The sequence below is a fragment of the Leptonotus elevatus genome, chromosome 12, assembly GCF_054856555.1.
Source record: "Leptonotus elevatus isolate MCC_2025b chromosome 12, RoL_Lele_1.0, whole genome shotgun sequence".
Taxonomy (NCBI): Eukaryota; Metazoa; Chordata; class Actinopteri; order Syngnathiformes; family Syngnathidae; genus Leptonotus; species Leptonotus elevatus.
In genome coordinates this window covers 6365611-6378510 of record NC_141250.1, presented here as the reverse complement: position 1 = coordinate 6378510, position 12900 = coordinate 6365611, and the positions used below count along the sequence as shown (strand labels likewise).

The 12900-nt window shown below is 39.2% G+C and overlaps 1 protein-coding gene across 3 annotated transcripts in view; it reads right to left on the bottom strand.

Moving 5' to 3' along the window:
* Positions 1-3128: 3128 nt before the first annotated feature.
* Positions 3129-12900, bottom strand: part of LOC147164371 (uncharacterized) — a 34620-nt gene continuing 24848 nt past the window's right edge. For 2 of the 3 annotated variants that reach the window (XM_086091576.1, XM_086091577.1), the window contains 2 exons: positions 5534-5592; positions 3129-3650 (listed from right to left, as the gene is read on the bottom strand). In XM_086091576.1, the coding sequence (XP_085947702.1) occupies positions 3435-3650; positions 5534-5592 (275 nt within the window). In that variant the 3' untranslated portion in view covers positions 3129-3434. Of the gene's footprint in view, positions 3651-5533; positions 5593-8066; positions 10290-12900 lie in introns of those variants that run through there. The other variant, XR_015096709.1, reaches the window with a different exon arrangement.

Here is a 12900-nt window from a genome sequence, read left to right as displayed (position 1 = left end):
AGTGATCAAATTAATTACAGACAAAATATTAACGTTTTACTGTTGAAAATTTAAAAAAATCTCGGTTTGTGAGTGTCCTGGTACAAAAACACTCATTGCTTATTCACTCATTAGCATCTTGGGTTAAAACCATAACCTTGTCTTGCCTTAAAATACTAATTTTAAACCCTGATCTTAAGCTGTGATTTTTTTTGGGGGGGGGGAGGGGGGTCCTACACCAGACTACAGTATACCATTTACACCTTATCGTCATTGGCCCAGTATGAATCAGCATTAAATGTCAATACTTTATTGATGAATAAAAAACAACTAAGTGAATCTTTTTCAAAATAATTTATTGTAAAATAATTCTTTGCAAATGAATGTATGATGGCACAGACATACAAGACGCTCCATACTTATATACAAATATACACACAGCAAGACATTATATTAATTAAGAAGCATCATACAAGAGGTAGTTTATCGGGTATCGTTAAGATGATATTTGATAAGTGTGCAATGATTTCATTATTTGAGTCATTCAGCCGTTAGATACATTTGTAAATCAGATTTCTCTGAGAGGCGTGCAAAGATTTGACCTTTTCACTTACACTGGTCCATCTAGCTGTACTGAGTAATAATCTCAGGTCATCATGAGGAGGAGTGAAGTTTACAAGCTTGTGCATGCAATCATGTCTACCTTTTATATAGTGTGCATTGTGTGCAACACACGTGTTTATCCGTCCCTCCTGATCAGGGTGTCGGCTGAGCCGGAGCCGAGGCCAGATGATTTTCGGGGAGAGGCGGTGGACATCCTGGACTGTTCCAGGCTCATTTTGACAACCAACCATTCACACTATATACAATGGACAATTGCAAATTCAATGAAGCTACCATGCATGTTTTTGGAATGTGAGAGGAAGCCGGAGAGAACATGTTAACTCCATAAGCACCTTTTTAATGCCACAAGCTGCCCTCAAATTCATCTTTTCTGTTGCGGTAACATGATTCCCGAATCATTCATATTAAAAACAATGTTTCAATGAAACAACATTTTCAGGTGGGTTCTATTTGGGGAAATGAAGGTCTTATAACCTTTCTAACCTTTTGTTCCCCCCAAATAATTGCAGTCTCCATTTTCTAAATAAAAGCCTTCCAATCTTCCACATCTCAAAATTGTTATTTTGTTTTCTTGTCCGTGTCGCAATATATACAGTATATATTTTGTTGCTGGCAGAGCGCTGACACAACCCCCTGCTGATTTGACTCATTTTCATCCTCTGCTTTTCCTTCGCTGGCTTTTATTGCTCCGTGGCCAACAGCGCACGTGGTCTGGGCTTGTTGTCTTGTGTTTTTTCGGGGGTGATGGAGAAAATTAAATCCGGCGTCGTCGGTTGTCAACATCAATGTAATACAATGAAACAAACAGCAGATTATATTGGCATGGAAGTGAAATTGAAGGTTTCTATTTTTGAGGAGAAAAGGCAGACTTCCATAAGTTTCATGTCAGGAAGTATGTGACAAAAGCTAGTGATTTATTATGTATGTGTGTGTGAGTGTGTGCGTGCAGGCAAGACTTTGTCACGGTGCTAATAAGTAGCCAACGTGACAGCAGTCTGGCAACCGCCTTTGTGCTCCTTGCTTGCCACACTTCTTTCTATTCCGTCTGCAGTCTTTGTCTGCACGTGGCCTATGGAGTGTCGGCCATATGTGTGGCAACCATGATATTCAGGAAATCAAAACCTAAGTATGGTTTGTGCTACAGCTCTCTTGAATGAAAAGCATTTGGATTACCAAAATAGCTTGTGAATTGTTAATACAACATTATGTAGAAGCTCCTTTAAACATAATTATTTTTCAATGCAAAAAAAATATCATTATCTAAAAATTTACAAAAAAATTGTCAAAACTAGTGCGTTAATTTAATTTTATTTTTTATTGTTTAATTAATGACCGGCCTTACTTGGAAAGCCTGTACTAGGGGAATTTTGGTCGCAACGCAGCAGACTCGTCCATGACAAAATTTTGCAGTAATAAATTTATTAATAATGCATATGTTTGTAGAGACTGGGGTCAAGTTTAAAACTTTAAAAATGTGCAGAATTTCACAAGTTAAAGATAGTTCAAATGTCTTACAAATGCAACTATGCCATCTAGTGGCAGAAAAATGACCAACACAAATCAATATCACAATCGTTTTTTACAGTACATCTTTTTAATTAATTAATTTGATCAATTACTATGAAATGACTGTATCAATGACTAAAATATACAGCCATATTTCTAAAACAAGAGCATGAAAACTTGGGGAAAAAATATTTTTTTGTACATAGTATTGTACATTTAGAACAGATATAAAATGTGTGATTAATCTTGAGTTAACTATTGAAGTCATGCGATTAATTACGATTCAAAATTGTAATCGCCTGACACCCTTACACTAGTTTTTTATTTTGATTTTCCTGAATAGAAAAAAATATTAATTATTCATCATTATTCATTTTGAAACCTTTATTCCTGTTCAAAATGGTAAAATTCCAAGAGCTCACTCTCTCTCCTTGTTTTTATGAATGGTGGTCTAATAAATGTATAAAACACTGTATAGTAATATATATATATATATATATATATATATATATATATATATATATATATATATATATATATATATATATATATACAACATTTGTTCTGCGCATCACGTTTTGACACAATATTTTGTATAAGAACAAAGAAAGTACAAATAGTCATTTTTCAAAAGACCTCAAAAACGGCATGTTTGCTCAGCCATTCCCAACACTTCATATTACTCAATCAAAAAAATACCACATACATGTGGCCTCACCAATTGTATAGATAGATTTTTTTTTTTTAAATATGAATTTTACCAAATGGTGTCTTATGAGGTTTCGGTCCCAAGCCAGCGATATGTGTTCCTATCATGCTGAAAAATATATACAGTACATATGCAAAATGAATAAGCATATGCTAATTCTGATATTACCCAACAATATCACTTTAACTAAAACCATAATACATGAAATATTTAAAAAATAAAACAACTCAATTAAATTCCTCAATTCCACAGGAATTAATTCTTCAAGCAAGACATTCACTCGAACAAATGAAAGCAGCAACAACGAATGTGCAAAATGTTATTTTTATTGTAGGAATGTTTTCGTTTTGCTACATCACAGCTAGCTTACCTTCTTCTCATTGAGTTTGATGAATCGGTTGCCGATTATATTGCTAGCCAGAAACCCAGCAGACAATGTAGCTGTAGAATTGTAGCACACAGAAATCTACATTGTATGCCAGGTTCAGGACAAAGCAAATCGATGAGCTTCTGGAGGCCAAACAGGAAGCCTTTAAAGAAGGACGGTGGATAAGGACAAAAGCCTTGACAAGGGCCCCTTGTGGAGTTGTGACAGAGAACATCCTGTCTGCGGGGGTCACAGGATGGAGCGCCCCTCGCCACCACCTCTCCGATGGCGCGGCCAATCGGGACGCTCGGAACGCCACCAATGCGAGTGGAACGTAGCGGGAAGTAGGCCGAGCCGCCAGAGACCCAGTAGCCAGATGTAGCTGCTGATTGCTACACAGGATCTACACTGCCTACTGAGCAAGTGACGGCCGCCGTGCGCAACCGGATCCGGGGGCGAGTCCGTCTGCAGGGGAAGAGCACGGAACATCCCTTTAATACAACTCATGGAGCGCAGCCCGAGGGCGGGGAAGGATATGGGAGATTATCCGCTGACGAACATCTCCAAGCATGGCATTATCAGTCGCAGATTCCTGTCATTCTTTTCCATTAGCCCCGAGGCCATGCCGGCTCTAGCTACGGCGCATAATGGAGGCACTGAGGCGGTCTTAATAAAATATCACGTAGGTGAACAGCCCAACGCCGCATACCTGAGAGCTCGTGACCGCCACGTTGATCAAATAGATGGCGGCCAGCTGACGCTCACTTGACTCCAATGTTGCTTTTATCAAGGACTAAATGTGCTGGCCTTCTTCCCAAACGTCACACATTCCAGCTATTAAGGCTCTTCCTCCGTCACGTTGTCATTGTCATGCTGCACTTTTGCGCCACACTAATGCCAAATGTCCGAAAACTTTCAAGGCTTATAATGGAATGCTATAAGAGGCTAAGCTAATGCCTTCAACATTAGACCCTATAGGAATTCTGATAAGTTATTTTTTTGTTGATTTTCAAATAATTGTGCTGAGATATACAATAAACTCCCGCTAAATCACAGATTTGTAAGCAAAAGTTTACTTATTTATTTATTTTACCGTCTTTTACAGTATACATGCAAGTACGAATTTGGAGATCAGATCAGAGATGCCGGGCGGCACTGAGGTTTTATAATTACCCCAACATATCCGTTTGCCTTTCTATGACGGCATTAAGCTAGCAAAACGTTTGTTAATGGTGGAACATTTTGGCAAGAAGCACGCACGCTTTGCCTCTTATTTGGACAACTGCGGCACTGAGAGTGTCTTTTTGTTCCTTCAAAGTGATATTTGAAGTTTCTTGAATGCGTGACAGTGACATGAGGTGCTAAGTAATACTTTTAAAAACATACATGGGGTTTCATTGCAAATGCTTCTTATTGATAAGCTAGGATTTATTTTCATGTCACTCAAAAAAAGCTTTATTTTTAATCCAAAAACTATTTTTCGGCATTTTCTGGATAAAAAGAAACCCGCAAAATTAGGACATTCATTTTTCTTGGACAGCAATTCTAAGGAAATTAGCAATTATTTATTGTGTCCCTCTTCCATAAAAAAAAAATATATATATATATATATATATATATATATAAATTACCATTAAAACAAATAATTGTCAATCTTCTGTGGAAAGATATTAAAATCTGGAAGATATTTTTTTTTAAATTGAAGATCCAGAAAGTAAAAACCCTGCAACAGTTTGGCTTTAGCCCCAGGTGCTAGCTTGTTATTTCCTTAGCTAGCTCCCATGGTGCTCATTTACCTGATAGGGAGCTAGCTAGCTAGCTAGCTAGCATCAATGGCTAAAGCCAAACAGTGGGAGGGTTTTTGATTTCTGGACATGGACTTGCCACTTCTGGTGGGCAGCTATCTATTGCAACGTGACACAACGAAAATCATGTTGCTAAAAAAAAATATATATATATTTTATTGTTTTAGACACACACAAAAATAACCTTCGGAGATACCTGCTTCTTCCTACTGATCAGTCATGCTATGAAAGTTGGCATTTATTGCATCGCTGTGGGATAGAAATAAAATAAAATAAAATGTGGGTCTCTAAGTGTTTTTGGTTAAAACAACATTTACCCTTATGGTATGGGAAATAAAACAATTCATGCATTTTAGGTGCATGCAAAGCAAATGATTTTTTTCTACAGGTTTTGGATGAAAAGAAAAAAAAAAAAAACAAATTTGGAAGACGTGGTCCCTATTCAACAACAATGTATTTCAAAAACCTCTTTGTATTTCTAAATATGTGAAATGGATAAAACAAGAAAAATGAGACAAAAGGAGGTCAGAGGTGGATATTTACCTCTCTTGAAGGCTGTGTCCAACAAATGGCTTTCGGGGGGAAAGCTTCACCGTGTTCACCTGAAATGAAACAAACAAACAAAAAATCGGTCAGCCACAATAAGCTCCATTTTCCTGACCGGCATAAATCCTGCACAGTAACTCTTTTTTGCAAGTTGGTGGATCTACGAGAGGGAATCTGCACCGTTGCGGGAGTGGTTACAGCCGAGTTCAATCATGGCCAATTAAAGCGGCTCCATTCATTCCGTTCAAATGTGACACGCAAGTTGTGCACGAGAGTCTTGACATAGTGGAAGCCCATCTACAGTACGCCATGAAGTGGACACCTGGAGACCACCCCGCCACCCCGAATTGTTTGTGTGCCCGTCCCACCCCATAGCTGTGCCACCCAGTGGAATGATTTAAGAAATATATTTGATTCTTTATGTTCACATATTTCTAAAGGAAATATGTTGTGTTACATTGACTTTCTGCCACAAAATTGTCATTCTATCAGGCACATCTGCAAGACACACTCAAAATCAGGGGTGGGCAAACTGGGTCCTCGAGGGCCGGTCTTGGGCAGGTTTTGGAGGTTTCCCTCTTCCAACACAAGCTAATTCCAATCAACAGGATTGTTATCAGACTTATGCAGAGACTGCTGATGAGCTGATCATATACCAGCTGTGTTGGAGAAGGGAAATATGCAAAGCCTGCAGGACTCCAGCCCTCAAGGACCCAGTTTGCCCACCATTGCTAACTGCACCAGCCCGCCCAACTTGGCGCAGACCGGTCTGCCAAATTGGCAAACATGCGCAGCTAGCCTTGCAGGATGCGCGTCTACGAAAATAGAGGCCAGTGTGCTAGCATTTGTTAGCAGGATTGCACCAAAACTACTTTGGGCCAAAGAAAAAAACTAGTGAAATCTGTTGACAATTCGGGAATTTCCAACATGACTGACATGGCTACTTGTCCTTCAGTAAGTATTGCTGGCACCAGTGAACTGGAAGAAAATGAATACTGAATGGGATCTAACTGAACTTGTCTGTTTCCTTTGTTAGCATTAAATGTTTACATATTATCACTGTCAAATGAATAGCAACAATCTCCCTTTTGTCTACAAAGCAATTATTGTTGACAGTTGTTGTAAACATTTGATGTTTTGCTTTTCTCTCCTAAAAACATGTTTTTGCCAATGTTTTCAATAAAAAGAAAAAAAAGTCACAAAATATGGATACGTATGCTTTACAATGTTGTTGTATTAAAGATGTTGTCAGCGTTACAGGTTCAGGTGTGATACTAACTCCACCAGATCGTCGCGGCTGAGTTTGCCCTCAGGAATGAGAGAGATAAGTTTCTAATCTCTTAGCTGCGTCTTATCTCTGACTTTTCTTTCCATGCTTTGGTGATGCTGACACCTCTGCCGTGCCGGCACATGAAACAATCCCGTTTTTTTCCACTGGAAGTGCCGAGTGGAGTCGTGATAATGGCCTGAGGTCGAGGTTCAACGGGAGGAAAGGGGAACTAATACAAACATGTATTTCTAAATATTTATAAAGGCTTAATTAACAAGGATTTTTTTATTTTTTAGCTGAAATGCAAAGATATATAATTGTTACAGTTTTAGGATATATATATATATTAGTGCTGTCAAAATTAAAGCGTTAACTAATTCATTAATCACAAAAAATTATCGCATTAATCATGTATTAACACAAATTAATCACACTATTAATTTTGACCACAGATTATCCTTTATCTTGACAGCGGATGGCTACGTTTAAGGTAGCACAGGTTGTGTTTAAGCAATAAACATAACTTCATGCATTAAAGTAAAAATTGTAATGTTTGCGTATGACATTCAGAATATTTGTCCATGTCAAAATACTGGGGTCTTTTTTTTCCTATTTTAAATTATGCAAGTAATTAACTGAGGAAGATGATCAAAAAGGTTGAAGACGTCCTCATAATATTAAATGTCAAAAGAATTAACATATAACAGGTGCTCTTCAAATTTGGCGGAGATTTAAAAAAAAATGGAAGCATTTTTAATCAAGTGATTAATCGTGATAAATCCAAATTCTAAGATGTGATTCATCTGATTAAATTTTTTAAAAATCATTTGAGAGCTGTAATTGTTGATTTTTAATATACAGAATATTTTTAATTTCAAGTGCTGTAAAACCAGAAATTCTTCTTCTACAGAAATTACAGAATCTTATTCTATTCAAAAACTTTTTTTCCTGCTTCATCAAAAATATTTGTATTAATTTAAATGACTGAAAAATAAGACAAAGGAAGTCTTTTTTTCCCTAAAACAAAACATAAAATATAAAACAGTTCACAGATATTTCTTTAAAATATTATATTATATATATTATTTTTTACTTCTAATATCAACTTTGTTTTCCTGCTGTAAAACTAAGAGCTTAATAAATGCTTATTTTTAATGAAGCAATCATTTCAAATTATTTATTTATTCTAAATTTTCTGAAAAAATTGTGGATAAAAAGAAAAAAAAGGATAATTTTTCCCTGGATAGCAAGTAAAAAAAAAGAAGTTTTTTTGTGAGACCAGAATTTCGTCAGGCTAACCTGCAAACAATTTTTAGAAACAAAGAGAAACAAAATCACTTTTTTTTCTAGGTAAAAAAAACAATTACGAAAACTTGGAGATTTCATTGGACAGCGACATATTCCATCCCAGGCTCCTTTTTTTTTTTTTTTTTTTGATAACATCAATAAGCTACACGAGACGGTCAAAATAATAGGAACATCTTTCGTGATGCACTGCAAGCTGCAGACTGTGGAGGGGCGGGGCCAGGCGTGCCATTCCATTCCTGCCTGCACTGGGCAAGTCTATTCCTAGAGTGTGGTGAATGGCAGTTGATGTGGGTTTCCTCTGAGCTGCCTGGAAGATGACTGGGCCTGACCACATCCACATTCGCACACACGCAGACTCACACACATTCACAAAGTGACAACTGCTGCGAACACGCACTCGCGCACGCACGCGCGCACACACAAGATCGAGCAGCACGTTGTGGGGGGAAGCGAAGAGGAAGTGAATCATTACCCTGCCTAAGCCTCAAAGTAGGGGGTGACCACTGGACAAGAATGGGTGTGTGCAAACGTACGCTGCATTTTTGTTACAAGCGACACCGACGTGTGCGTGTGTGCGTGCGTGAGTGTAGGCATGTGTGCGTGGGTGGGTGTGTAGGATGTGTGAGCTGGGTGTGGATGCATTCCCTTTCTCTCTACTGCGTGCGGTACACAGAACTCTGCTGTTTAATCTAATGGGAGGTAACCGACAATGGGGAGACACGATGGTGGAGTTACAATAATACTACCGTGTCATTGAATAATGACACATCTACTTAGAGATCCCTGTTCGCAACTGTATGGCAAACACGAGAATGTGGCCACATTTCGTTTCAATATTTGTTTATTCATTCATTATTTTTATGGAATGTTCTTAACTCCTATTTCCATGCTAGTGTTGCATAACTATGAGAGTAATTCAAACAGTAGGCTACCTGTGCGCATTGTGTGTGACAGAACTGTTTCACGGCGCAATTAATTGACGAGCAATTCCACACCATCAACCACTTATTAATACAAAGTGCCAAAGTTGTTAGCTTGAGAATATTCTCAATTATTCTTATCATATTGTTCTTGGGGTATTGATTTGATTCCAACTGGACAGTTCTGGTTGTCTTAGAAGACATTTTTCTGTCATCTGAGCAGTCTTCATCAGTTCATTCACATAAGCTCGATATGACAGCTCTATTAGCAAGGTGGCTAACAGCTAGCCAATAGGCTAATGCTAACCAAACCTCATAAAGAAGACCTCAGCGTAACGTACCATTGTGCACTTTACAACATTTTACCTGAATGGATTGCTTGTTATTGGCGGTATCGTCGAAGGATTTGTAACACAAGATTTAGTTTTGGAGAAAAGCACAATGAGTCCAAAATATAAATGTAGTTTTCACAGTTAAATGACGTGACAACGACCTATTTGCGACCTCGAAAACACAAACATTCAAATTTGTCTCAGGATTTATATTTTTGAACAGTTTCTGTCTATACGCTAGTAAAGTACGAGTTTTAAGTGTGGAGTCTGAATGACACAGTAATGACTGAACACAGCGTGGAGACACGTTTGAGTTTACAACGCTTCGTAACATTTACTACATAATTTATGCACCCCCAGAGTCACATTATTAACGCAGCCACAGAATATTTGCTAACAAAAATGCTAAATTAAAATGTATCTTAGTGTGACACAATAATGCCACGTCAGCGATAATGTTGGTTAAACTGAGAGTCAATTCTGCAAAGTGCTCTCAAGGACTGCCATCAAGCCAGTAGCCAATCAGATATATCAGCAATTTGATATTCAGGTCCACTAGAAACTGGCTGGTAGAAGAAGTATTACAGAGTCCTTTTCTGTTCCCCATCCAAAGAGTTTTTTCTAGTATAGTCGATCAAGCAGATGGTCGCTGCCACACAGGCTGGTGAAGTCTGTTTTCCTTCTCTCTCGTGACACTGCCTTTAAATGCCTCGCTGTAAAACTGAACCCAGAAAGCTTCCAAGTAGTGGTCTTGAGATTCTCACATCAGGCCAGAGCCAAAGAGAGTCTCCAGAGGGAGCCCCTTCCTCGTACCCCGGACTGCCGACACCCCTTTCTGGGCCCTTTTAGGGGGCTGGACTGATGGGAAGGAGCTGGCACATAAACCAAGGAAAAGCAAACTTCTTCCTTTCGCTGCTTCAAGCCTGGCAAACGCAAAAAGAAGCCGAGTGAGGGCGGGAGCAGGGATAGAAACACATGCTGAGACGAGCGATGGACGGATCCACAATCACAAGAAACTCCTGTGTCCCCTGTCACCTTTTGGGGGTCACGGTATTTTACGCTGGGACCAGCAGTGCACCACGGCGGCCATAAATCTGCTTCATTAGGCTCAACACAAGGCAGCGTGGAGGCTATAATGCTATAATGCACACTCTGTTTGCAGCGCCATAACCCGGCTGCCCGTGCCTGACCTGCCCCCACCTGGAATGCTAACACCACACTGATAAATGCACCATACAGGACCCGGACAGTCGGTCCGTTTACATGGACACTTTAGTCGAGCTACGACAGCGCCGTGGTCGCAGAATGCCGCTGTCAAGCTTATAAATCTTTGCTGATCTACGTCAACATAAATGTGTTAGATGAACTACGACACCTTGATTATCTTAGTCAAGCGGAGATAACGTGAATGTCTATGAGTGCAGCTACGACAACACAAACATCTCAGCACATGGGTTTCTCTGCTGGGCTACGACAAAGTGAATGTACTTTTTTTTAATTCACGCGACAAACCGTGAATTTCTTTGTTGAGCTTCAACCGCGTTAATGTCTTAAGTGAGTTACAAAAACATGACACTACAACAGCATGTTTGTCTTACTGATCTTCAACAACAGATATCGCTAATGCTAAATGTTATCTTGGTTGACAGTTCAGCAGCGCTAAACAAGATAATTCACTCTCCATCATCCAACGTGTTTTTGCTCTGTCCCAACAGTTGTTAGAAGCTGGCTATGCCATTTACCTTGCATTGTAACATTGGAAATTTATAGAAAAACAAAACGGGATGCCGGGACGGGACCTGTATAATATCGGCAAAAAACAATGAGGTTGGTGATCTCCGCCAGCAAGCGGGACCCAAGGTTCAGATACGCGACTGTCCCAGTCAATTGGGACGTCTTGTCACCCTAATTCTAGTCAAGCTACGGCAACATGATTTTCTAAGCTGAGCTGCAAACTATGGCAACATAATGGACTTAAACAACAAATAACAATATTTCGGTTGAGGTGCAACAACATGAACGAGGCCTTTTCGAACTGCACTTGGCTTTCTTGGCGTTCGCAGTGGGGCAGCGTGGAAGGTCTCCAAGCGCCCAAGGCAAGCTTGCCCATATTTGGAAGTGCTTATAGCAGCCTATCAGGAATTAACTGGGAGGCTTTTCCCATCAGGTGGTCTTTACTCTGAAATCACTCCACCAACCCGTCTCCTATTGGATGAACTTATGACATCACTGTTGACCATTTTTTTCAGCTCGAGTGCACGTCACATCTCTGCAATCGCCCTCCTAGCATGGCGTACTGCGACGCGACACTGCGTTCTGTCCTCGTGCCTCTGCAGCCCTTAACAATGAATAGTCGATGGTGAACTGAGCATTACTAAGCGCAGTGTGAAAAGCCCTTGAGTTGAAATATCATAATACAAAAGCTTTTGGCAAGTTCCACCAATTAAGGTGTCTTTAAATGTCGACAAAACAAAATGTCTCAGCCATGCTATGACAAATTGAACCTCTTTGATCTTGACGGAATGGCGGCAATGATACTCATGAATACATTTAAAACTTAACATAAAAATTATTTTATGTTCAAATCTGAGCTACGGACAATTTAATTTTCTGTCATTCAAGGTCAACAGTTCTACAACTTTTAACTTTTGCAAAGAAATTGAAAAAAAAAATCTTTGGAAGCAATCTTTAAGAACATAATGGGACTTGAGGAAAAACATTAAACTCACTAAATATCGGCATGTTCGCTCATGCCTGGTTAATTGTTGGGGAGAAAGAGGAGAATAATCCTGCACCATGACTGCTCATATTGTTCTTTTGTTAGACTGAGCACTAGCCTCACAAGCTTTTTGGGTCGTTTTGAGTGACAAATGACACCCGTGTCAACTGGCCTTCTTGTGCTCTCCCCAATAGACAAAATAGGTGTAATGGGAAGCTAGGTTCCTTTTTAGCTTCCTTGTAATGGGCCTTTTCCGTTGGTGGTATCGGATTTGAACTACTGGACTGACAACTTTGATTCATTAAGATGGTTTTACACCACTTGGGTCGCGTGAGTCAATTTATTGATTTATTTTTTTTGCCATGTGCTCCAATTGGGACTTATACGGAATCGAATATCCAATGATCTGAATCAGGCCTCAATCATATGTGAATAAAAATTTTATATGATTTGGAGTTCTATCAATGTGAGTGCATTGCAAACGGACAGATCGCATTTCCGTGTCAAACGGATTGTTGAGTGTAATTTTTTCATTTGAAAATACGTATTTAAAAAAAAAAAGGAAATTGAGTGTTTTTGGAGGGAGCTAAAACAGATTAATTGTATTTCCATTTTTTTCAATGGGGAAAGATGATTTGAGATACAAGTGTGGTCACAGAACAAATAAACGTCTATCTCAAGGCATCACTGTCACATTTTCTAATCGCATAATCCATGTTTTTCAGTGTGTAACAGTCCAGTTGCCACCTTATTCCAGTGTGAACCTGATCAGCAGGCGTCACAGCTTGGTTGCGACGTTCCGGTCGTCTTGTATG